Below are 27,188 nucleotides of genomic sequence, written 5' to 3' on the forward strand. Positions count from 1 at the left end.
CCCCCCCCCCCCCCCCCTCCTCCTCCTCCTCCTCCTCCTCCTCCTCCTCCCCCCGCAGAGCTCTGCAGCGTGTGTTTGAAGGAAACCGTACTCTGATGTTGACCCGCTCCTCCTTCCCAGGTGTGGGAAAATATTCGGGTCACTGGCTGGGGGATAATGCTGCCAACTGGAACGACATAAAATGGGCCATCCCTGGCATGCTAGAGTTTGGGCTCTTTGGGATTCCCTATGTGAGTAGTAAACCTCCACAAGGGCAAACACTGTTCATATTATGCTCAAGGTAAGTGAGTTTGACAGGAAAAACAGTTTCTACCTGGATGTCATGACAGGGCTTAACAGGACTGCAAGGAGTAATCTGTCTTCAGCGTTTCACTTGGGCTACAGATATAAACATTGCATCACAACAGTTTAATGTGCACCTCCTTTTAAGCCTTTGTACTTATATTGTCACCACACACTCGCAGGAGAAAAAGTCTTGTTTTGATTGATTTGGTGTGGGTGAAAGAAAAACTCGAGGCAACCAAGAGCTCCTTGCAGTCGGTTCATTTTGAGCAAATATCCATTAACGAAGGCACATTTCACTTGAGGCTCAGACTCCCTTCCGATAGTATTAATGAAATACAAAAACACTATTCAGTATGTAGAGCGCTTGTATCATACCAAAAGACCTTGTAACTAATCAATTTAGCTTGAGGCAGTCGTAGCTCTTATTACGCGTTTCAGTTTAGTTAACATGTAGTTCTGGCATTAGAAACTTTCCCTCTTTTTCAAAAGAGGATTCAGCAGCTAATTGAGATCCATGTTCAGGCGTAAGCATAAAGGCAGGAGGGCAGGCAAGAAAAAGTGTGTCTGGAACAAGATCCATTAAAATGTCTGGAAGAACACTGGTTCCCTTTGTGGGAACACCACCTCGTTCAAAAACGGGACTAATAAAAACAAAAAAAAAAAAACACCACACAGCTAGTCAGTACCCAAGTGTGCTCGATGTACTTGCATGCAGTCCAAACACAGGCAAGAAAACAGCGAAGAGTCGAATGCACTCGCAAACGCATACATGCACGCGCACACACACCTCCAACTGTGCATGTCAGGTGGTCTTATAGATGCCAACTACATCCTGGTGGGACTGTGTCAAGCTGATTTTAGGTTCTCACTCTCTCTCTCTCTCTCTCTCACACACACACACACACACACACACACACACACACACACACACACACACACACACACACACACACACACACACAGAGACAGAAAGAGAGAGACGGAGAAATAGGGTTGGGATCGATTGCCTCCCGTTGAGTCCGTTGTAAAATGTGGCCAGTAGTAAACAAAAGAGAGCAAGCAGTCTCTGTGGACTGGCCTATGTCTGAAGTCTCTTTCTTGGACTCCATTGTGCAATTAATGTAAATAAAGATCACAGCCCACATCTACTGTCTGACAGTAAATCTTGACTGAATTGAGCGGACATCAAGAAAGCCATTTTAAAAAGGCAAAATATGTGTTCAGCTATCACGCAAGTGCCCCTTTTTCACAACTGCATGAGATTTGTTGACCTCAGATGCAGTTTGGTTACTTTCTCAAGGCGCCTGGATTGACATTTACAATAAAAATGGAGCTACATTTTATTTCAGTTCCAATACACGTTCTTTTACTGGAATCCACAGCATCCGCTTTTTCGCCGAACGTAAGATTCAAATACACCAAATGTAACATTAAAGATATTAATAGAACTATACTGTAGGTTCTGGCTGAATGTCAAGCTGTCATCCCCTCCTGCATTTCAGATCGGCGCTGACATCTGTGGATTCTTTGACGACTGCAGTGAAGAGTTATGTCGTCGCTGGATGCAGGTGGGAGCTTTCTACCCCTTCAGCCGGAACCACAATGCTCAGGGCTACAAGGTACCGTAAAGGCATTCTGTTCTACAATTCTTCTATTAGCCTGTCAGTCTTAGATGTGTGTATCACTATTGTTTGGTCTAAAGTGCTGCAGGGTATACCCTTCATTTCAGAGCATTGCACATAGGTGTTACAGAATGCCAAGTGGTAAAAAATAGAAACTTCTTTCAGTATCCATGGTGATTGTCATCATACCAGCGCTGGTAGAGCTGCGTTGTAAAATAAATGTGCTTCTGTAAGCTTTATAGTAGCTGGACATGCAAGGGTTTGCAGCATCCATCCCTTTGACTCCATGCACACCGCTTCATAACCTGCCTTGCCTTTCGTTCACTGAGCTATGATTGTACAATCGCTGTTCAGGAAAAGGGGTTTGTCAAACAGTAAATTAGTTCAAGTTTGTTATTTTTAAAACATTTTCAAGGCCAAAGCAAACCAGGTAATAATAATAATAAAAATAATAATAAACAAAACTACCACTTCTCAAAACTGCACAACTCTTTCATTTCAGACATATTGTATAGGTTTTGTTTTTCATTTTTATTGTAATTTTCATCTACTCAAATTAAGTTGCTTGATTGTCTTACTTTTTTCAAATCTTCTTTTAAATCCAACTCTGAAAACTACTTGGCAATAATAATCAGAACACTAATCATGAAAATCAAAATGAGGATAGAGTGATATTCATGTTTATCTTTAGGAAACACACACTATAAATGTAAATGTCAGATTTAAAATGTCACAGAAAAAGCACCCACTGAGCCCACAGTGTTTATATTGATCAAACATACTGAGCTAGATGAACAAATGACTCGGTCGACAAAGTCTGTCTGCGGCATTGAATAGCGTGAAAATGTATGTTCTCACAACATTCTTCATGTGACATTTCCATGCTCATCACTGCTGCAAAAATAGCACAGCATTAAGGTAATGCAGGGGGGGGGTGTTAGATGGAAGAAGGGAGCGGGGGGTTTATATGCTGGAGGACAGGGACACGAGGATGATGAATCTGAAGTACGATTTCCACTAAACGAGACAGCTAACGTGTGACCTTTGCTTTGCCCTAATCATGGCTCTCAACACATGGCCATGCAGGCCAGTCCAAACACACACACACACACTCCTCGTCACACTCTCAGAGGTGCCGAGGGCATAAATGATTAGCCAGATGAGGGGAGCACGGCCTGTTAGCAGCTAATCACCCTCTCAACTCTCCACTATCATCGGAATTAAATCATACTTCTGTTTCTTTCTCGCACACTTTTTCTCCTTTATATCTTTCACTCAAGTTCTCTTTTGCTCATTCGCTTTGTAAACACTGCTTTTAGATTAGTCCTATTTAAAGTTAATTTCCATTTTAATCTTTATAACTACAGTTGATGTCCACTTATGAATGATTTGGTGATGTAAAACGAAATCAGTCCATTGTTTTTCTTCTTAACCTTTCTCCCATCAAACCTCTCTTTCCTCTCACTACAAATCCGTCTCCCCATTTCCATTATCTGCCCTCCAACCTATTCCTTTTCCCGTTCAAACAAGCTCTTTTTCATCTCTGCATCTCTTTCCCTTTTCCCCCCCTGTGGATAAAAGACAAATCTTTACTTCCCATTCACGCTTCTTCCCTCTCGTTCATCAACCCCATCCCTTTAATCCATCCGACTGTCTGTCTCCAGCCCCAGGATCCAGCATCGTTTGGTCCCAACTCGACACTGGTGAAGAGCTCGAAACATTACTTGACGATACGTTACACACTTCTGCCTTACCTCTACACACTCTTCTACAAAGCCCACACTACAGGAGAGACTGTTGTACGTCCCGTCATGCACGAGTAAGTCATTCACAATATTTTAAGTCCACGGTCCTCATGATGTCAGACAGGGACACTCAAGGAATTGAACATTTATAGCAAATGGTTGTACAGTTTGGTGGAAAAGGCTCCGTTGTTTGAGGGAGTTATCACAGACTTAGTTAAGGAGTCAGCTGAAGGACCAAGACCCCTTATGTGACCATTCATCTTAGTTAAATCAACAACATCACATAGGAGGAGGTTGGGGTGGTGGAGTTAGCTGTGGCAGTAAACAACGTTGGGAAGCCAGGCGTTCTCTCCACACAATCTAAATTAGCAATCAGCAGGAGTTTAGCTATGCTGGTATGAATGACCATAAAACTGAGTTTGATAAAGTATTCTCCAGTGATCATCTAGTTAGCATGCATGAGGAAAACACCTTCAAACTGCCAGGGGGAAAACGTGCCCAAAACCAACTCAGCCCATACTGAAGTATTATTCAAATCATCATTTTGGACCAAACAAGCACTTGCCAGACACCACAAGACATTTACTCAACTGCTATATGAACTTGATTTTTTTGGTTAAGGTGGAGACATACGTAACAAATTAATAAATCAAAGATGTCAGTTGAAAGTGCACATATTCAGCAACATAGCAGATTGCAAACAGCCAGCAGCAAAACATCACTTGCAAGCACACAGAGGCCATGAATACCAATAATTCATTCACATCATGAATTGAATCATGAACAGCAACAGCAGTGCAGCAAATCTGAACGCAGAAATAACCCACAACAATGCAGCCTTGGCTAGCTACTGGCATTGCCAAGCAAACACAACCATGAAGCAAACGGCAGTGTACACTTACCTTTGACCCTGGTCTAGCGGTGAGATGAAATCCGGTGTGTAGTCATCCATAAGGACAAGAACAGACTACGGTCAGCTATGGCGTTGACATGAGCATAATGAACAGTCACAGTCTTAACGTCCACGCAATACACCTGCATGAATATGAGGGGATGTCACTGGTCACACAGTTGGGAATGAGCCAACCTTTGTAGCAGGCTACATCACAAACCGCTGCCAATACAAGTGGAACTTCAGTGCTCTGCCTGAACTGACTTCATGCTTTATTTAGCACTTTGGGACGCAGGATTATATTAGATCTAATAACAAACATTGTTTCTTGTATTATCATCGTTGTTAAAAAGTTGTGGGAAGAAGTAATTCACAACAGGATCGTTTAACTGTTAGGCCATGGCAGGCCTTGGAGAAAATAAAGCATGTGTGCATTTTTAAATTTAAGAGTCAGCTGAGAGAGCTTATCCCCTTAATAAACACTTAAATGAAGATTAATCTTAGTTAAATCAGCAATATCACATACATTTAAGAGGAGGTTGGGGTGGAGCAGATAGCTGTTGAAGCCAACAGCAGCCAACAGCATCCTCTCCTCTTCACACAAACCACATAAGCAATCACCAGGAGTTACCAGCTTGACCAAACAAAGCATTCTATTGTGATCATCTGTTTCCGCATAGATGAGGTAAAAACACATTCTAACCAGTGGGCAAAACATGGCCAAAACTAATTCAGCCCCAACTGAAATAGACCATTCTTCTAATCATTTTGGACGTTAGCACCAAGGCAAGCACTTGCCAGACACCATATGACATTAACTGGTATGCAACATGAACTTCCATGTTACACATTCGTTGCAAAATGAACACACAGATTTCAATAAAAACGCACATATTCAGCAGCATTGCAGAATGCAAATAGCCAGCAGCACAACATCATGTGCAAGCATGCACAGGCCATGAATGCAGATAAGGAACAACAACAGCACCTACCTTAGACCCCGGTATAGTGACAAGTAGTTAGATATGCGGTGACTGGTGAGTAGCCTACAGTCTCCCGACATAATGGTCGCGGTCCCACAGCAAACACAGTTAAACTCTGCTTCTCGGCATCTGAGGTGACAGCTGTCTGACAACCAGCTGAGTCGCGTGCAGAGTGCGGCAGCAGAAGACGCGCAGTGTGCACCGTGATTATTTACTCCACTTGGAGAAGCACAGACTGCGTGAGGTCAACTGTGGCGGCAAAACGCATCACCGTGAGGATAACGAGCAGACCAGCGACAGGTTGTAAGGCCCGCGCTGCACACCTGCATGCATGTGTTAGCTGGAAATGAGCTAATTGAATCATTGAAAAGCATACCACAAACAGCAGATATGCCAATCAGCCAGTAGAAGCGCAATTTCGGTGCTCTGCCTGAACAAACTTCACTTAGACATGATGCCTTTACACAATGATTGTAAATATGTTTTTATTTGCAGGAACATGATTAAAAACATATCTAATTGATTCTATACTCTTCTTTGTCACTCCCAAGATTCTACTCCGACAGTGCCACCTGGACAGTGGACCAGCAGTTCCTCTGGGGAAAACACCTGCTCATCACACCTGTGCTACACCCGGTCAGCCAACACACAAACCCCAAATAACAGATACAAACATGCCTTGGTCCTTCACATGCATGCGCTCACTCAAAATGCACTTTCATAACTGTACTATATCACATCTAGACACAGAAACTACCATCATATACAGCTACAGTACATATGGAAATGTACATGTAGTACATAGAGAAATGTGTCATGCAGATGAGATGATCAGTTACTCTCTCACTCACACACATACCGTGACCTCCGCTGGGAAAACATGACATGGGATTTTCTTTGTTGCCCTCCCCTCCTCTCATCCCTCTTTCTTCTCTCTTTCATATCCTCCCTCTTTTCTCTCAACTCTAATGAGAGCACTGACCTCATTACCAGCAGATTAGAAGTGTAGATAGAAGTGTGTGTATATGTGTGTTTGTGCATGTTTGTCTCAGTGTGTGTGTGTGTGTATGCGTGCACCTGTGTGTACTAGTAAATGTGCGTGCCTGTACGTGCATGTGTATTCATGCATACACAGCGATTGCGGTCATGTCAAAGTGGCCTGATTAATAAGCAATTTAGCATGGCCTCTTGTGAATTACAGAATAGTGGAAAGCGAATTGGATTCATAGTGGGGCCAGGGATAAAGTAGCTTCAATCAGTGTGATTGTGGAAAAGTTTCTAATACAAGAAGTGGAGGGTTTATGCTTGCAGTGCCTCATGGCTCGAGTTGGTCTGAGGGGAAGGGACAAGGCCATAAGGTGACTATGCAGGTTGTAATTTGAATAAAAACGACATACAAAACAAATTAATAGCTGTCAAAAGTGCACCTACTTTGGGTTCTTTCAGAGCAAGAGACACAGCTCAACTGTAGTGAAGTTGTTAACAGAATGGGATGAAGAGAATTCCATTATAAGTGGGCATCAATTATGATCAACCACCTGTTTATTTTCTCTGTGAAAGCACTCTGCTCTGCATCATCAAAGTACCCTGATTGTCATGGTCTGTAGAAATGGCCAACAGGGGATAGAACCAAATGCAGACAGACACAGGGAACACAGGGACTTTAAACTGTGATTTATTTAAAAAAAAACAAAAAAACATGGAAGGTGAGCCTAAAAGTGAGTAACTAAAAATCCAATGACCAGAACGGGCAAAAAACGATACGAAACAGGATCAGTTAAATCAGACAGCTGCACAAGGGATACTAACAGGAGACATAGCAGACGAACCGACAATTAACAGACAAAAGACAGGATCATAAATACACAATAAACTAATCGGACAACAAGACACAGGTGGGCAGACACGAGGGCAGACTGAAAGCTAATAGGTAGAAGAAACACAAGGGAACAGAACAAGGCTGACGAGACAAATCCAACACAGGTGATCCATAGAAAAAAAAAGGAGGGGAAAATCACAAAGACAGGAAGTCAAATAAACACAAGAGGCAGGAAACTTCAAAATAAAACAGGAAACAAACTAAACCAAAACCAAGATTGTGACACTGACAATTGAATAGAGAGAAATGCATACAATAAGGTAAATTATTACATTGCTTGTGATGGTACAGAATTGTCACGGATGAATTCAGTGTACTGGATAAAGTTATTCAGAAATACTTGATAACCATGTTGTTCTCATGTGCAACTTTTTTTGGGTGACATTTTATGCAATTGCACAGTTTGTTTATAAGAGGGCATGGAATATTGCCAGTCCCAGACATGTACAGATGATGCATTAAGGCCTACAATTCTAACTTAATGCATCATGACACATTTGGACAGCTCTACATTCGAGACCAGTCGTTCACACCACAGCTATGTGTGCAGTATACAGAAAATTGCTTTCTTTTTTCTCTGCTTGAGGGTGTTCACATTTCAAATCAATTTGTCCAACATATCGTCGACAGATGTTCCACCAGTGTTTGTAAGCTTTTGAGATACATTTGTTCATGTGCCCAGAATTTGGGTTGAACCAAACCCGAGCAAAACACCAAAGATGCACCATGCTGCTCGATCCACTCTTACAATCAATACTTACAAGACCTCATGTGAATCTCCCCTCCCACTTCTGCATACTGAAGTTCATGGCAGGCAGAATAATACCAAATAGGCCCAAGGAAGCAGGCAGAAAGAAACGGATCTGAGTGTAATGCAAGATAAATAATAATTCATTGAGACATTGAGTATCTCACACTTTAAGGTGATTATGTAACCTAAACATATTGGTTTACGAAAGGAAACATCTATTATTTTTGTTATGTTGAACTGCAAATTATGATTTTTTTTTTCGTCTCTCACGTATTATGTATATATACATTTTTTTAAATCTGTTGTAGAAAAATGAGCAGTGCAGTGTAGCACACTGGCATAAGCTTTACAAACATTTCTGACCTGGCAATGCCACTTAAAAAAGGACTCTTTCCAAATGACAGGTCCGATGTGGCTGAATATTCATCTTTTCTGGTGACAGTGTGCTGCTGAGCCGCAGTGCTGTGGTTCAAGACAGGGTAAGGGCAGGCATTAAGAACAGAGTGCCCACTATCTGTTCCAGATGCATCTGGCTGTGAAAGGGCCACATGACGAGATAGTGTCAGCCACTTGAGCGAGGTCACACGCTGATCTCTAACAACCCTTCACATCATACCATCACTTTTCTTTTTACATTATTCTCATATCTCTCTGTCGCTTTCTATTTATCGCTCTGTCCGCCTGCTTCTCCCTTTCTCTAATGATGCTCTTGCTCCATCATTCAGATCAGTCGATGCTTTAACCTTGATCTCTGTGATAAACTGGGGAGATCTCCTGCTCTCTCCCTCTCTCTCTCTCTCTCTCTCTCTCTCTCTCTCTCTCTGTCTGTCATCCCCTCTAGTCTTCATCCATGCTTCCACTCTCCCCCCTCTACTTGCCCATTGCTCCCTTTACTTTTTTAGCTCAGCCCTTCATCAAGCAGTGGCTCCCTTATCTCATCTGCATTCTCTTAATCAGCTGCTGTCAACTCATCCTTATGATCCCATTTCATTTCATCCCAACTCTCTTTCCTCCTCTCTTGCTCACCCTCACTTCTTCTCTCATCTACCTCAGCTACCATCTGATCATTCTGCCAGTATGAATCTCCAGCCCACCTGATCAAATCTTACCCCATGGCTAACTGAGCTTCAGTACTCCAAACGAGGGTACGGGCCTCATGCCTTGTCCCTCTCAATCGAAGTTAGCAGCCATGCTAGGTCATGCAGTCCCTTGCCATTAGTCAGTGTGATGATTGATAAATGCCGCGAGCAAATCCGAATCCAGAAAACAAGGTATAGGGGGAGCATCCATTTCCCCAGGCTGTCACCCCACAGGCTGTGCAGCGGTTGTGAGAGGTGATCTGCCTTAAAACTGCAATTGTGGAGCCTAAAGAGGACATTAAGTCATTTAATTTAGTTAGTAGGCCATTGTAGCAATATGTTTCTATCTTATTTTGCTCTTATATAGTTCCTCATGTACTTTTGGGGTGCTTTGCATTTAAAAGGATTTGCTTTTGTTCATATATCCATTGTTCCTCATCTTCTTACCTGTTTGTTCTTCCTTGGCTTCCCGTCGACCCTCTTTCTTGTTCCTATTAACAGGCCTCAGAGGGCCACTCTCACTCACTCTCTTTCTTTCACTGAAAAGAAAGAGCGTGAGAGAGAGCTGCCATCCATGCCTTTGACAGACTGTCTAGGCCTACTCAGCTGACAGTGTATTTCACAATTTGGTCAGTTTTGAAAAGGACCTCTGGTTGGCTCTTTCTTTCGCTGCGCTCTCTGTGTTTATCTCTCTCCCTCTCTGTTCTGCCTTGTCAGAAAGAGCAGAAAAGTGACAAAGCTATCAAAGGCTTGGCGCTCTTCTATTGATTGCTCCTGTCTGTCCACCACCTTAAGCTATCAAAGGCTGTTACCTATCAGTCGTCCCTTGATGCTGTCTTTTCCATCATCGGTTGCATCATAGCACTGTAGACTGAAATGTCACAAAGCATTTTGAGGATACTTTATATCAGATGGTAGGCAGTTTTGAAATAACTCTCCGTGATAGAAACATTTTATCTTCTTCTTATTTATTATTAAGTTGCAGTGATTTATAGCAGCAAGAAATATCCATGCTTCCTTTGTTGTGTTTTGTGGCTCCTATCCTCCTGTTTAGGCCTGTTTAAGATTAAAGTGTCAGGATTTGTGCGGGGAGCAGAAGCAGGTGTTACTGGCTGCAAACACAAGTCAAACACAGGCATGCTTTCACACAGAACACAAAGCTGACACCTTTTTATGTCTACTTAACAAATCGGAGGTATTTAATGTTGTTTTCAATGGCAACCACAAATGTTCAAATACGCACACATATGACGAAATATTTTGTTATTGTTTTCTGCAGGGTGTGGACGAGGTGCGGGCATATATCCCGGATGCTGTGTGGTATGACTATGAGACGGTAAGACTACATTTTGCTCATGTTAAAATAGTCTCCTCTAAAGCACATGCTTTTCCACATTCCTTGTGTTTTTCCTACCCAATTTACATACATGAAGAAGACTGAACATTAAAAAAACACCTGTCACTAAAATGCAATCAGATTCAAAACCCAAAGGTGTATGTATATATATATATATAAACATATAAACATCTCTCTAATACAGTCTTAAGAAACTGAACATCATAAGCTTTCAAAGTATGATAAACAGAGAAAGGGATGACAGAGGCTAAACAGGATTAATTGAAGGGTTACTTACTGTAGAAAGCATTATTCTTTACAGGTGTACCTGATTAATTGGTATCACAAATGTTTAGTGCTCACTAAAAATGATTGCAAAATGGCTTATAATTATTATGTTACATTAGTGAAAATCAACACAAAGAACATGTATCACATGACAGTCATTGCCTCAAGATCTTTGTTTTATACCGAGAGACGAGAGAGATAAGACAGAGCGAGAGTGAGGACAAAGATAGAGTGAAAGAGGGGACAGGGAAGAGAGGAGAGAGAGACTATCTCCCTGACAAAGAGATAAAAGAGGTGTTGTCCTCCTTTGGGACCTTATTTGGGCGTCACAGTGGCGATATAAAGTGCCCACTGATCAGATGAACGATTAGATTGGCTGTCTTACCGCCAGCCCCTTGTCCTGGTTGGTCCCCCGTGATTATCTGGGTAGGAGGATAGAAGGGTTCGTGGGGGAGTATTGATGTAGTGAAAATGACCATGAAAAACAACTTATAAAGGTAAAAAATAATGGAGAAAAAAACAGAAGTATGAAGGAGCAAAAACACATAGGATGGTAGAAAGTAGGTAAAAAAGGAAGGACAGTACCTGACATGGAGAGAGAGGAAAAGCAGGGACAAGAGAAAAGATGAGAAGAAGAGAGGGATGACAATCACAGTTTGCAGAGGAGCTGGCAGATGTGAGCATGGGCCTGCAGGAATAAGGAGAAGAAGAGAAGACAAGGCTAGAGAAGACCTCCTTAAGGCAGACAATAAGCGGGTGATAAGATCTGAAATTGGTTGTAGACGCTCCACTAACTCCAGCCCACACACTCGCCAATACTGTATTGGATACAATTGTACACACACACACACACACACACACGTCCACGGGAATGGAAGAAAACGGGATTAAAAAAAAAAGAATTAGAGCACCTCAAGAGAGAATAACATGACGTGTAGAAGGAAGTAGGTAGATGGAGAATGAGAGAAGATGGAGAGAAGAGAGCTATAAATTATTTTAGGCTGGGCTGAGAATTCAGTCCTCAGGAGATCAGAAATCAACTGTGCTCTATCTGGGCCCTCAGAGAAATGAGTGGAGGGGCAGAGAGAGAGAGAGAGAGAGAGAGAGAGAGAGAGAGAGAGAGAGAGAGAGAGAGAGAGAGAGAGAGAGAGAGAGAGAGAGAGATGTGTTTTCTCATCTGAAATAAATCCTTCTAAGCTGAACGGAACAATCATTATAATGCAAGGGGCCACAAGTAGGTTTTCTTACCCACAGAGCATCACATCAAAAAATGTAAGTCAGTTAATATATTCTGTCACCTTACCAATCAGATGGAGCAACTGGCAGACCGCAGAAATTATGTTAAAATGCATCTTCCAGCTGACAAGCTTGGTTTACACATCAGAGGTGGCGCAATCCTCCCAACTCAGAGACCTGACGTCACCACCACATACAGGTATACACATACACACACACACATACACACACACGCACGCACACACACACACATGTATCACTTCAAATAATGTTGAAGGATTTCAACAAGCTGTCTCACAAAGCAATTGATTGATGTGATGTACATGAATATTATCATGCACACACTCGCAGAAGCACATAGACGGATCAATCAACACATTTCCACATCATAATCATAAATGCATCAGATTGTGCTATAGTTGATTAATGTGCACTTGCTTGATTCATTGTAACAACATATGCGTATGGTATTTAGCGCGTGTTTATGTGTACGTCTTTAGTCGGCGTCACCCCATGGGTTTGATCGTCGCTCTCGATGACAACAAGCAGGCAGCTGGGGAGCTATTCTGGGATGACGGAGATTCCAGAGGTATTGTGTGCAAATGTGCTGGTGTGTGTGTGAGAGACAAGATCATCTTCATCTTGTTATTACCACTCATTACAGGAATTTTTTTTATTTATTCAAATTTTTTTTATGAGCATCCAACCGAAGCTCTTATCTTGTTAAGCACAAAGCATCACGAGTCAGTGTGACTGTTCAAACACTGTCATTCAGCTCGCACACATTAACAAATGAAGGTCAGTTATCTTACTATGTGACAGTAAATCAGTTGTCAAACAGATGTGAGACATTAACATCTGCTCTTTTTCTTTTCTTTTTCAGACACAGTTAAATCAGGCAACTACATCCACTACAAGTTCTCCGCTGTCTATGTAAGTTTCTCTTGCTCGCATCTATGCCATCTTTTAAATCTGGCCCACATATTCCTTCTGATCTGAACACAAGTTCAAAGTTCAAAACCACCAGAGACTTTAGACTCCCCCAGTCCACAACACCGAGCATAATCGATCCATGTTACGCTGCTGAAGCTTTGTTGGATCAAGTACCCCGTGTTCCTGCTTCACAAGGCAGTGAGAATTGCCTTGCATGTTTAATGTATGACGGGGATGTCCTTCCTGTACGTTGGCATTACACTGGGGTAGCGGGGTTTAAAGGCAGGATATCTATCGGATCAGCTGTTTGACTGATGCACAAGAGTTTTGGGAGTTTATAATCTGGTGGCTTAACCAGTAAACGTGATAGAAGGAAGTGCTGCACACTGGGAGTGTTGTAAACTGGAAAAATGTATTCAAAACAGCAAAAAAAGGCAAAAGAAACATATATTCTTCGAAATAATCAGCATTTTAAGTTTGAGAGCATGCAATGAATGTAATGGGTTCAAATAAGGCATAACATTGTGTGTCCTCTGCCTTATAGGGAGTGCTGGCGATGCAGGTGACACATAACGGCTACAAGGACCCAAACGTTCTTAAGTTAGACAACATTACTGTCCTCGGAGTACCTCATCCTCCCATGTCCGTCTCTGTGACTCAAGTTAGCAGCGGAAACTCTACATCCACTGTGCCGACCTCCAACATACAGTACGATGGAGCAAAGGAGGTAAACACACACACAGATATAGTCATGTGCAAATGCACAACATGCTCAGGAAAATTACCTTGACAGAAAAGGCATTCAAATGTTGTATATACACAATGTCACAACACTCTATGTAAAAAAAAAGTGAGCAGAGCTGTTGACAAGTTATTGACAGGTTATTTCCCTCAGGAGTTGATAGAGCCCAGATCAAAGATGAAGATGAAGTGAATGTTGGACTTACATTAATCAGGTGGCCTGAAACGCATCTCTAAATAAATGCTATTTCTGCTGTGTCTACTTAATGTGTAAATAGGCCACCATTTGCTAACAAGTTTGCCATATCAACTTGAACTATAGTATAGTTATAACTATATAATAATTTCTAAATAATATATATATAATAAAATATGTATAGTAAAATATAGATGCTAAATTGCATCTAACTACAAAGCAAGGCATATCTGTCTCTCTGTGGGTGCGTCCTTCACCTACACCAAGAACCATTCATCAGATATACCTTACACTTGGCAGCAGGCGTATTGCTGCAGACTCAAGAGAGTGCCACGTCAAATTTGGTGCAATTTACACACCTGACGTGTTCAATAATGGCCTGATAAACATTGAATATACAAGCCAACAGTGTGGGGGGGAGGTGAGATGTCGTCTGCAGCAGGCCTTTACAGACAGCAGCCCATTGACTGCAGTTTATTTCTGCTGCTGGATATACTAACGTTACAACCAAACTTTTCCTCACTGGAGTCGATGGCCGATTAGCTGTTCTCGACAATGCTGCAAGCAACACTTTCTTGGCACAGATACAGGGTTGATGAGTACTGCCATAGTTACTCTTGCAGGTGCCCACCATTTGTTTCAATAAGACCAGGGATGAAACCATTTCTGTACATTTCAAGGTTAGCCTCTAAGTGTAAGAAATGACAACAATTTACATTAGGTTAGGATCATTGAAGCTTTTGCCTGAGCGTGCGTATGTGTGTAAGAAAGAGTGAGAAGTAAGTGCCCAGGGTTATAAGCAACTGGCGAGAGTCTGTAAAGTGTCAAGAGGTTCAGTTAAGTATTGCTATAGAGATTTGCTTTGTGCGCTTGTCACACACACACATGTGTTTATGTGTGTGTGGCCAGGGGCTATGCTTGTGTTAAATCCTCATGGTCTCTCTGATCACACACACACACACACGCATGCATTTATCAAATGAATCTCAGTGGTAATCATTTCCTGGGGGTGAAGGGTAAATGTGCCGTTAAACCTAACCTAACCTAACCTTGTCATGTCCATCGGTCTTTGTATGCCTAGTCGGACTGGGCCTTGAACGTAGCTCACAGCTGCCTAACATCATTAGTTCCATATACTTAAATAGAGCAGAACTTCAAAACACATGAGTCATGTTGGCTTCCTGTATTTTAGTTTTTTGACTTGATGGCTCGATGCCTTTTTTGAAAACCCTTTTCTCTCTGCCATATAGCCTGACTGCCTTGTGCTTTGTTCACAGTGCATGACCGTGTGCCTGCTTTGTCTCTTTTCTTCTTTCTAAAGATGCATTCTTGTGTACTTGTGTGTCCTGTGAGATGTATTTTACACAATACAATTGCTGAAGCATGATTCCAAAATAAAATGACACAAGGAAGACAGACAGATGAAGATCCCGCAAGTCTCCTAACCAGCAGAGGATGTATCAGATGGTGACTAGTCACTAGTGTGAAAGGAACTCCCTGAGATTTGTTGCGAGAATGACTCATAATTCCCGACAGAGGCTGTTGTTGAAACAGCGAGGGAAATTAACAGCTGTGTCTTAATTCATAGCACACGCAACGTCAAGCACACATTCTGTCTCAAGGAAGATTTTATTGCCATGTTCTCTCTCTGGCATCCTTGGATTTATGAAACACAACTTTCTCCCATCTTCCTCCTCCCCTTCACTTCATCACACATGCACATATAGGTTATGTTCCTGCAAGGCCTCTCCCTCACACTCGGGGAGAGCTATCTGGTGCAATGGGAACTGGCGCCGGAGGTGAATCAGCACTTTGACTGCCATCCAGAAAAGAATGCAGATGAGGCTAAGTGCAAGGCCAGAGGCTGCATCTGGAAGGTGAGGGGTGACACAGATGAGGTTCAAATGCAAATAAATATATATATGTATATATATATATATACATATATATATATATAATTTCTGTATTATATCACTAAACAGCTGAAAAGAAAAGGTTTTGTTTTTAAACAGCTGCAAAATTCTGATATGCTTTCTGACCTCATTCAGCAAAGCACCATTGAACGGGCTCCATGGTGCTTCTATCCAAAAGACTATGGCTACACTGTTACAGCAGTAAGCGACAGCAACTCAGGCATGGCAGTTGATATCGCTCGGAACAAGAAGTACAGGAGCAGTGGTCGCCCAGAGTCACCAGATATTGACACACTTCGTGTTGAGATCCATTACCACAGCAGCGACATGCTGCAGTTCAAGGTGTGTTTCTTTTTGGTGGTGCTTTCTCTTACATATCATGATTCATGTTCTTTCCCCACGCTGCTTCTTTCACTATTTTTTTTATTTCAATGCATCCATCTGACTTGCCTGCTCCACATAAACACACACACACTGACAAACTAATATTCCTTCCCTCCCTGTTCAGATCTGGGACCCGACCACAGATCGTTATGAGGTCCCAGTGCCGCTGTCGGTTCCCCCTACTCCAGAGACTGACGAGAGCAAGAGGCTTTACAAGGTCGAAGTTACCCGCAACCCATTCGGTATCCAGGTCACAAGGAAAAGCACAGGAACCAAGATGTGAGTATCTTAGTTGTACAGGTGGTTCCACTGGGATGACGTTGCTGTTATGTGTTCTAGATGTTTTATTCTGTTTCATGAGTTTTGGGTTCTTACTATTGGTTTTGGGTAACTTTCAACGGCCTTTCTGAAAAAATAAAGTTTTCCAGAAGTTTGCTTTCCATGTCCCTAAATTTGCATTCACTGCAGCATTTGCTATTAGACTTTCAAACCCTCTCTATTTTAACAAATTCAAACAATAATTATTTGTCAGCATTAAAAAAAAAGACAGTTCCCCAAAAAATGTACCACTTCAGAAATTCCCTAATTCCCTCAATTTTGATATAATCTTTATCTGTTTAAACCTATGCACTGTGAAAAATGCATTCATCAATCAAAAATGATTCATCTTTAATCATTTTTGCATTTATCCTTCAATATGCACTGTATAGTCATCTATACAGTGTGGTCAGCATTTACCAGTATTTAGTATTCATTAGCTTTAGTCTTGTTGTCCAAATGTCTTGTGAGAATTATTACACCATAAATAGTCTAATAGATTCAAAATATCCCGCGGTTGAGTGTAAAATACCAAGCACAAGTGTAGAACCAAACGTTGTTTACTGAAAGCTAACTACTCTTATGCAAGGCAATGACAATGAAAAAAGTCAGTAGTTCACCTGTTCAGCACTTAATTTAACATGCCTTTTGATAAATATAAGACAGGTAAAAGTTTGTTCTTACCTTGAGAACTCCTGATCCAAAGAAGAGTTTCTTGTGGCACATGGCGTTGTAGGAGGTGGCCGGTCCTTGTTTGCTGCTTGGGGCTGCCTATGCCTTTTTGCAGGGGCCACACATACATATAGTTGAGTCAACTAAGAAATCTAAGTTGCATAAACTACTCTCATTGAACTGATTAGTTGGGCACAGTTGGACTTGACATTTGAAGTTCACAAAACGTTTTAGTTGAACTGACTTAGTAAAATTAGCTGAAGTAACTAAAACAGTGGGAATGAAATATCAATTTTTCAAGGCAACGATTTTAGTGTTATTACAAATGCCAATGAAATTTTTAATCAGAGCAATAACATCTCCAGTTCCAGTTCAAATAGAATATAGGAAACTAATATTTTTCATTAGTTCTGATGTCTTGACATGTGTCAATTTAATATTGTTAGCCTTTAACTCCATGTTATTCCTGTCTACCTTGGCCAGAGAGCTTATATACCGTCCTAATTATCAAGGTAAATGAATATGCATTGCATCCATTTTGTTTCCAAAAGCACTATGCAATCCATTCCTGTTGTCCCTCAAATTAGCCCCTTTAGAGCAGAGATTCACCAGGCAATTTTGGGCAATATAGCTGCTCCCATTAACAAATAATAAGGTGAGACATGGGGTGAGAATTCCAATCAATTATTTCCAGGCAAGAATTTGTTTTTGTTTCCCTGTGAGATTAAAGTAACAATGCTGAGTCAACTCTTCTGGCACTGTTACCCAATCAGATATGCTCAGGAAAGTCGCCCAGTGTATCAGCGCCTAAAGTAGTTTCCTCTTGTTCAGCAGTCGTGATGATGTCACATGAAGAAGTTGCGAGTCTTTTCAAAGCATGTCTCCAAGCAAGGGTGACATTATTTCATAGTTAAGCCTTCCGTGTCAGTTGAAATTTTACTAATTAAAATTTATGAACTATGTTGAAGGGATGCCTGCAGTTCCTGCGGGTTATTATGCTTATTTGTGTCAAACAGATTGTGAATAACTCCCTTTGACAATAATTCCCTCTACCCCTCTCTCTCCATCTCGCATTGATTTAATCCTCTGTCATTTTCTCAGTTGGGACTCCTCTGTGCCAGGTTTTACGTTCTCAGACATGTTCATACAAGTGTCTACTCGACTGTCATCGGAGTTTGTCTACGGCTTTGGAGAGACGGAGCATCCCACTTATAAACACAGCCTCAACTATCACACCTGGGGTATGTTCGCCAAGGACCAGCCTCCTGGTGTAAGTATCACACTGAAGCACATTGATGCACACATGTTAAAAAACAAATTTAGCACTTATGCTCATCAGATTTAGCTGTAATTTCAACCTGCTGCTGATGCATAGTTCACTTGCATAGCATCTGCTTGAAGGAATGTTTGACTGGTAAGGATTTAGATGAAGAAAATGTAAAAATGAACTAGCAATATTTGTCACCTCTTTTTTAAAGCATTCATGTTCCATACAAACCAATTTTGCTGGTCATGGCATGTATAACAGAGCACCCTGCACTGAATGTCTTTAACCTCCCACCCTCAGATTGCTGAGGTGACTTGAAAACAACCTTCCCACACAGTATATGAACTTGTCTTTCTCACATTCGTGTCACTTTGATGGGGTGCCGTTGATATGTGCGGCGGTTATAGAGTGTCATCATGTTTTCCCTACTGGTGTCAAGGCCAGACAGGTTTCCACCTGCATCAGCATTATCAAGCCTAATTGCTGAGGTGTCAAGACAGCTCTGCAGGGTTCAGACAAATGTTATGGGGCCCCTCGGAGAGCAAAGGAATTAGAGTTAAGAGGGAAAGAAATACGGAAAAGCAGATGAAATAAAGAATAAAATATAGAGCAGACAGAGTGACATGGACTCTGTATTTATAGTCTCTAATATATCAAACCGCATATGGCAACACTTTAAATAAATATCATATTAAAATATAATTCAATATAGTATCATAAATTAGGTTTGATTAGCTTAATCTAAATGAATAGATGCAGTTCATCATAGCTACATTAATACATAGAGCAATAACTTTTAGTCACATTACTTAAATAATAGCAAAATCCACTTTTTTAAACAAGTAATTTCTATGTAAAGTCACTCTATTATACTGTTAATAAACCCTACAGTATTATATAGTGTTACACACATTGTGTTCCCTCTAGAACTCCCAAAACATTGTTTAAAAATCTGTATTTTTCTGGCACAACACAGCCCTAAACTACAAGGCAAGACCATGGAGTTGCACAAAGAAAAGACATGGAGAGAGTATGCAACTGAGACTAATAGTTATAGAGATACTACTTCTACTACTACTGAGCTAAGATAGTAGTGGTGACCAGTTTTAGTGTTCGGGACACTCATTCACACCCCTTGATTTGACACTCTTCATTGCTTCTGCTACATCTGATAAAGACTCCCTAAGCTAAGCTAGCAGTCCAAATGTTTCTGACCTGAGCTACAGTTAATGTCAGTGAAGGTGGAGACTTGTGCAATTAAAGTAATTAAGGGTTGTCCAAGTGAATCACAAGCCATCCTCATTAGAAAATAGACGTTAAGTTCCAAATGTAACTACAGAGCGATGAATTATGGCCACAGGATCTAGGCAAGAAAACGGCTGAAACTTGGCAGTGATTGGAGTTGAGGGAAAAGGGCCCTCTCCGCCAAGATGCACCCTCCAATCCACTGACACCGAGCTGCCCGTGGGGTTGAGTTGGGGGGCCTTAGCAGAGGCAGGCTGGTGGCTGCTGAACACCTTTCCACACCTGGTCCCTGCCAAAGCACTCAAAGCAGGTGTCATGGTCCAACAGAGGGTGGAGCCTGTGAGAGTTAGAACCAACAGTTACACAGATCATTTCAAAGGAGCAGACAAAAAAAAATAACAAATTGATAAACAAACTGAATGTAACCCTGAAATGCAGAGAATATCGTCTGATTCTACTCTCGTGGGTCTTTTTTGTTCAGAATTTGCACAGACATAGCCACAAGGATACACAACTGCAGCAACATGAAAGAGAGATATGTTTTGAGGTTGAATACGTGATAGTTGAGGGAAACTCAGACTTTGTTGTGGACTCTGGAGGGGATTTCTCCAGTCATGAACTAGGTTGTGTACCACAGCAAATTAAGGAGAACATAAATATGAAGTTTAATAAGGCACTGAGTAAATTACTTATTCTATTTCCCATAATTTTAGAAGAGCATCCATAGTTGGAGCATTACAATCCATGTAAATGTACACAGTGTGTGTCCATACATTTTCATTGTGAGAGAGAAGTCAAGAAAGCGAGAGAGAGAAAGAGCAAAAGAACACTGTTACTGGCTGTCACTCTTTGTTATCGGACGAGTTAATGACCTTTCTCCCTCCTGAGTCAGGCCATGATCACACAATGTAGCAGGGCCACATTGAAACAAGGACACACACGTAGCAAGAAAAGCACACATCCAGACAAAGATGACACAGAGAAAGAGACAGTCCTGGGAGCCATTATAATACAGTTTAACATCGTCTTATGAACCAGAAGTGCAGGAGGCTAATGGAATGTGACGTACCCATGAGTCTTAGTTGCAGGATGGTGACATCTGAAAGTGGCAGATGTCCTTTCCCCCGCCACCTTTCTATCTGTTCCTCTTAGCCAGGTCTGTCTAGTTCCATTCTTGTCTAAACACTGAAGACAACAGTGGGACCCTTACAGAAGAAACACACTCTGAAACTCAATTATTCCCACAAGAACAATATATTGCTATGCACATTTACTGCGCACTGCAGTGTATGTATGTAGAAAACAAATGCAAGCAGATGCAAAAAATGTAATATATAAATTGTCAAAGGAAAATGAAGAGTAGTATAAGTCTGTCAAGCTACAGCTTTGTCATCAATTGTAATGTGATCTGTATGCCACATTTAGGACTTCCTGATTTTGTACCCCACAGCAAATATAATCCCTAAATAACATACCAGTTGTCCATTGATGTCTTTTAACTCAGGCAAGATGAATTAGGGGGATTTTGGAGCATTATTGGGTGCTATAATACAAAAAGTAAATAACTGTTCAGTGTACTTTAATTTGCTTAGAGGATAGCTGGAGGATAACTTTCTTTTGCTACGTTTGGAAATGCCATAGCCCATTACCCATTGTTGTTGTCATACAACGAGAAATGCCCTGTCAGGTGTTAAGGAAAATAGTCTTGAATAAATAAAAAGATGCACAAGCACACATTAGCACACGCAACAAAACAGACCAATTCTTTCCCCAACATTCACCTATTTCACACTTTGTCCTTCGTTCTTTCTCTCTGTCGCTCTGCTTCAGTACAAGATGAATTGCTATGGAGTGCATCCCTTCTATATGGGCCTTGAGACCACTGCTGATGCTCACGGTGTGCTGCTACTAAACAGCAATGCCATGGGTGAGAGAAACACACACACAAACACGCGTGCACAAAAGCACACATATGCTTGCACATACTGAGCAAATGAATTGGCAGTGCATGCACATACACGATATGCAAATGCACCCAACCAACCAAACATGCACACTTAATCACACCCAATTACATATGCAGTGAGAATATATGTATTAATGAGTGAGGCTGTTCCTCATGTCTTGAGCTCATGTCCATTGACGGGGAGTCTTATATAAGGCGAAGACTGCGCAATGAGCACTTTCTTCTCATGTCTACTTTTGCATATTTGCATACTGAACAGTAATGCACACATACACACATGCACCTCTATTTCCATTTCTCCCTTTCCAAGAGCTAAGTCATTCCCTCTGTGCCAAAGTAATTTCATACTGATCTGGTCTAATTCAACTGTCTTCATGAAAAAGTGAAAGAAATACCTACTTTTTGAATGTATTCCAACCAATTTCTAGAAAGAGTCTCAAACTGCATGTTTATGTAGAATTAACTGTTTCAGTTGTTTGTTGTTATCCCACTCGAATCTCCATTCCTGCACTATTTCCTAAAGTACTAAAACATGCATAAGCCACACACAGTAAGTGAGCAGGGACACATGCTGAACACACAAACATATCACTTCCTATACATTTTTAAGGGGCATAACTGTCTTTATGTCCAGATGTGACTTTCCAGCCTACTCCAGCTTTAACGTACCGGACTGTTGGAGGTATCCTGGATTTCTTTATGGTCCTGGGACCTACGCCTGAAATGGTGGTGCAGCAGTACACCGCAGTAAGTCTTCTTGGACTTCTTGTCTGCATTGTGTGTATCTGTGTGCATTTTTGTGTGTGCTTTTACACCTATGTGTGTGTGTGTGTGTGTTTTGTGGCTGGCCCTGGGCCGCTGTTGATGGACTGCAGCAGCTGGGAGTTCCTCGCTTCATTGCGCTCTCTCATTTAGCCTATCTAAACACACACAAACACACACACACACACACACAGACAATCAAACAAACACTTTATGGACGCCATCCCGTTTTCCTGCAAAAACAACTTTTTCTGTGCTGAACTGTTTTGACTTCCTTGTTTGTTTTTCTTCTTAACAGCTGATTGGACGACCTGTTCTACCTGCCTATTGGTCCCTTGGGTTCCAACTCTGTCGCTATGGTTACGCCAATGATACGGAGATAGCAGATCTATACAAAGACATGAGGGCAGCGGGCATACCCTATGTACGTTTCCAGACTGATTGTTTTTTTTAAGGATGACAGTAAAGAATATTGTCAACATTCAAAAACAAATACAAGAAAATATGTACCTGTTCAGGTTATGTATGATAAAAACAATATCAAAGCTCATGTATCATAACTTCAGATAGGTGATTTGAAAACAGGACACAATGCTGATGTTGCACACATATATCTCATCCAATTACATTTTCAGTGTGTTTGCCTTCCTCTGCCAAAACATTGATTTCATTCAATCAGTGTGATTTATTGTATTGCCCTCATACAAACAAATGCAATCTGAAAACTTCTTCTTGTCTGCTGTAGGTTTTAGAGTACAGGTGACTTCATTGGTTATATTAGGCATATCCAGTTTAACCTAATGAAATGTGACCTATAATCTGGAATCCATTCCATTGTAGGTTTCACAGCCTCTGCACGTTTCCAGTTTGTACCGATACCAGTAATTCTCTCTGATGATGAAATCTGGGGATCACATTGGAATAACATAATAAGTAATACTCAACTGCGAGAGCACTGTGTTTGACTGTGGCAAGATGTCCCACGTGAAAATAGGCCAGGATTCAATCTTCTTCATCATGTAGAACAGAAGATAAGCGTTTCCATCAATAATCAAGTGATCCCCTGAATATGACTTCACAAAGCCCTAACCGGCAAGGTGCTGACGCTTGCCAAAACTAATCCTGCATCATTAATTGAAATGAAAGAAGACGAAAGCACAGCTACTTACTCAGGCTACACATCAGCTAGTTTTACTAACTAACCAACCTTAAACTACCACACACACACACACCAGGCAACCGAAGCAGATGAAGTTTTGTTCTCTCTGTAAGAGCCAGACACAAATGAAACCGTCCCTTCCCTCATATCGTAGGTGTTGCGTGCCTATTGCTAAGACAGATTTCCATGTTTATTTAGTAGGAATCCCAACATTCAACACCACTGTTGCAAAATGTGCAATTAATATTTCCTGACCTGACGACAAGAGCGTTGCTTTTTATGACATGTAGGTTATAATTATTCATTCATTCATTCAAACTTGAATTACATTCACATAGTGTACCAGTTCTTAACTTGGAGTTTGAATAAATGAGTTTGAAAATATTTGAATAATGCAGCAAACAGTTGAACAGCAGTGGAATGCATGCCCTCAAAAAATAGCTATGCCTTTTGCTGTGATTGCGTCACGCTCATGGCACAAAATAAAAGACCTGAAAGCAATACAGGGAAATGTTGCTCTTTAAATGACTCTCTTCTCCAAACAACATTCAGAGCATCAAATGACTATTTGCTATATAAAGATATAATGGACTAATGTCTACCTGAGCAGAGAATGAAGGCATACTCACTTTGTGTGTGTTGTAATCTCACTTTCTCAGTGCTTTGTTTACATTACCGGCTGGGTACACCTGCTTTTTAGTGCATATGTTGAAAGTTGTGCGGAGACAAAGATATGCTCCTAATTTCGAATTTAGCAACTTTAATTTTTTCGTCTGTTGCAGGATGTGCAGTATGCAGACATTGACTACATGGACCGTCAGCTGGACTTTGTTCTGGACCCAGAGTTTGATGGACTGCCTGACCTGGTTGACAGAATGAGGGGAGAGGGCATGAGGTTCATCTTCATTCTGGTAATGTCATTTTACCAATGTACAAGTTTAGGCACCCAAGGATCAGCAATCCATAAGGCTTGTTTACATATTATATACAGCATGTTATATTACTGAATCCCTAGCCTCTGTTCTACTAAATACACAGGAATGGTGTCTCTTTAATTCCAGGATCCAGCTATCTCTGGAAATGAGACAAACTACCCTGCCTTTGAGAGAGGTAGAAAAGCAGATGTTTTCATCAAATGGCCCAAAAACCTCAGTGAGGAAATTGTGTGGGGGAAGGTAAGAGGGAACGGAAGGCCAAACAAACAAGTGGGAAATTACACAAGCATGCATTAATAAAGAGAGATTGAAACCAACAGACATGTTCATGTTTTTTTTAAAGGTCTGGCCAGATTACCCCGATGTCATAGTAAATGAATCTCTGGACTGGGATACCCAAGTAGAGGTACAATGTTTTTGTATTCATCCCTCCGAAACATATCCCGTCTATCTTCCAACATTTTATATTTGTATGAGATCTTGAGATTTATTTGGGGTGTTAACTTTTCGGTATTTCATTTCCTGTCCCATTACCAGAAATACAGGGCATACACTGCATTCCCAGACTTCTTCCGCGCTACAACAGCAGCATGGTGGCAACAAGAAATACAGGATTTCTATAATAAAATAAAGTTTGATGGCATCTGGATTGTGAGTGACCCGAAAGAAGACATTTTAATAAAATTAACTTATTACCTCATTATGCCTGATTTTCTTTTCACCTTCACTTCCTGCAGGACATGAATGAGCCTGCCAGTTTTGTCCACGGCACAGTTGGTGGGAATTGTCTTGGTAATCCACTTCTCGAGAACCCTCCATATATGCCACGTAAGTCACACATGATTCTATTTGTATACAATTTTTTATCCCTGTGTTGTAATTACATTATTAAGCTATGAAGTCAAGATTAGAAGTATGCCTTTAACCCATTCTTTATGTTTGTTTTTGTGCTTTTTTTTTCCTCCAAAAGCCCTGGAGTCTCAACAGCTAGGCTTAAACCACAAGACTATTTGCATGAACAGCGAGCAGATACTCAGTGATGGAAAAAAGGTCAGACACTATGACGTCCACAACCTCTATGGCTGGTCCCACGCAGAGCCCACATATGAGTGAGTGATGTATTTATATTTGTTTTTGTGTTTTTGTGCATGTGCATGTGAGCCAATGTCTATATTTGTTGGGTGTCAATATAGTAGTTGGCATTAATTTACACTTATATCAAGTAGATATATCACCTGAAAGAGGGCAGAGTAAATATATTACTGAGAAAAAGTATGACACAAAATGCCCCTATGAGCCAACACAGATGACAGATGTAGATTGTTTTGAGGATATTTTAAACACCGCAAATAGGACACATCATTAGGAAATTGTGCATGATTCAAAATACATTTGTATTGCCTACCAAACCAAATTACATTTGGAAGTATACAAATTAGCATAATTATCACAATCGTACATAATCAGAGCACAGTTAATTCAGATGTAAGTGAAGAGAAAAGAGGACAGGAAGAGCAGAAACTATAATTGCAAACATCTTTAGGAAGAAAATGCAGCTACAGGAGATGCATAGCTGCATATCTTCCAGCTATCTACAGAAATTCAGTCTCATCAAATCTTCATGATAATAATCACCGATGTGAAACTGCATTGGTCAATCTGGAGGGAGTCCAGATTGCAAAGTTGGCCACAGAAGGGCCCGGGGATGCTCGGCACCCCTGGGCCTTGAGCCCAGGTGCTTTAGCTTAGGAATTGTCTCGTGTTTTGCCCCGTGCTGAATTTAACAACTAATTGGCTAATTTGCTTCAAGAATGAATGTTCTTTACTTAAGGGGAAGAAACTTTTACATTCTATTTGTTGCTTGTTTATGTATGTGTGTGTGGGATTTCCACATGTAAAACAAATCCCTGAGCCTGTTTTCTCTGTGCAGTGCCGTGCTGAATGTGACGGGTAAACGAGGCATAGTGGTGACCAGGTCCACTTACCCCTCCAGTGGAAAATGGACTGGACATTGGCTGGGAGACAACTCTGCGAGCTGGGACCAGCTATACAAATCCATTATAGGTACATATAGACATATGCTGTAGATAATGTTTTGGATAAAGCTTCAGTAATCTAATAATATTAGGGTTTTGCACACTTATGAGAACAGGTAGATGTGATCAATCCCACTGGTTGCAAACTGTGCAACATAGAAAAGGAACTTTCATCTGACACAACTCCCCATTTCCCATTGTTCTACAGGCATGATGGAGTTCAGTCTGTTTGGCATCTCTTACGTAAGTATCACCATCTGATCTTGGTTTTGACAAGACATAACCTTATTGATGTGACCTTGTCCTCTCTAAATAGATTACAGCGGCCTGAGTGATGTTATTTTGTTTGCTGGACCCTTTCATCAAAGGATATCTTGAGATAAAATGTGAAGCATGCCATTACAAGCCCCACCCCAACCAAGAAGCCTAACGCTAGTCCGTTATGACCTATAAAAACTTAAATACAACTTTAAAACATCCTTACAGTCTTGCTTGTTTGCCCAGCTGTCTTTTTGCATTCACTTCTCTCTCTCTCTCTCTCTCTCTCTCTCTCTCTCTCTCTCTC

The 27,188-nt window shown here is 41.2% G+C and overlaps 1 protein-coding gene across 2 annotated transcripts in view; it reads left to right on the forward strand.

The window, feature by feature from the left end:
- The window catches only part of si (sucrase-isomaltase), a 65,109-nt gene that overhangs the window by 21,055 nt on the left and 16,866 nt on the right, over positions 1-27,188 (forward strand). For both annotated transcript variants that reach the window (XM_031860821.1, XM_031860820.1), the window contains exons 16-39: positions 59-230; positions 1,788-1,904; positions 3,572-3,726; positions 6,079-6,163; positions 10,516-10,572; positions 12,171-12,295; positions 12,597-12,685; positions 12,980-13,029; positions 13,574-13,756; positions 15,694-15,843; positions 16,015-16,221; positions 16,388-16,542; positions 18,355-18,523; positions 21,596-21,692; positions 22,366-22,478; positions 22,792-22,917; positions 24,435-24,563; positions 24,714-24,827; positions 24,931-24,993; positions 25,125-25,238; positions 25,325-25,415; positions 25,558-25,696; positions 26,518-26,651; positions 26,832-26,866. In XM_031860821.1, coding sequence (XP_031716681.1) covers positions 59-230; positions 1,788-1,904; positions 3,572-3,726; positions 6,079-6,163; positions 10,516-10,572; positions 12,171-12,295; positions 12,597-12,685; positions 12,980-13,029; positions 13,574-13,756; positions 15,694-15,843; positions 16,015-16,221; positions 16,388-16,542; positions 18,355-18,523; positions 21,596-21,692; positions 22,366-22,478; positions 22,792-22,917; positions 24,435-24,563; positions 24,714-24,827; positions 24,931-24,993; positions 25,125-25,238; positions 25,325-25,415; positions 25,558-25,696; positions 26,518-26,651; positions 26,832-26,866 — 2,869 coding nt within the window. The remainder of the gene's footprint in view (positions 1-58; positions 231-1,787; positions 1,905-3,571; positions 3,727-6,078; positions 6,164-10,515; positions 10,573-12,170; positions 12,296-12,596; positions 12,686-12,979; positions 13,030-13,573; positions 13,757-15,693; positions 15,844-16,014; positions 16,222-16,387; positions 16,543-18,354; positions 18,524-21,595; positions 21,693-22,365; positions 22,479-22,791; positions 22,918-24,434; positions 24,564-24,713; positions 24,828-24,930; positions 24,994-25,124; positions 25,239-25,324; positions 25,416-25,557; positions 25,697-26,517; positions 26,652-26,831; positions 26,867-27,188) is intronic.

The sequence above is a fragment of the Anarrhichthys ocellatus genome, unplaced genomic scaffold (genome assembly GCF_004355925.1).
Source record: "Anarrhichthys ocellatus isolate YVR2014 unplaced genomic scaffold, GSC_Weel_1.0 scaffold24, whole genome shotgun sequence".
In the NCBI taxonomy this organism is placed as follows: domain Eukaryota; kingdom Metazoa; phylum Chordata; class Actinopteri; order Perciformes; family Anarhichadidae; genus Anarrhichthys; species Anarrhichthys ocellatus.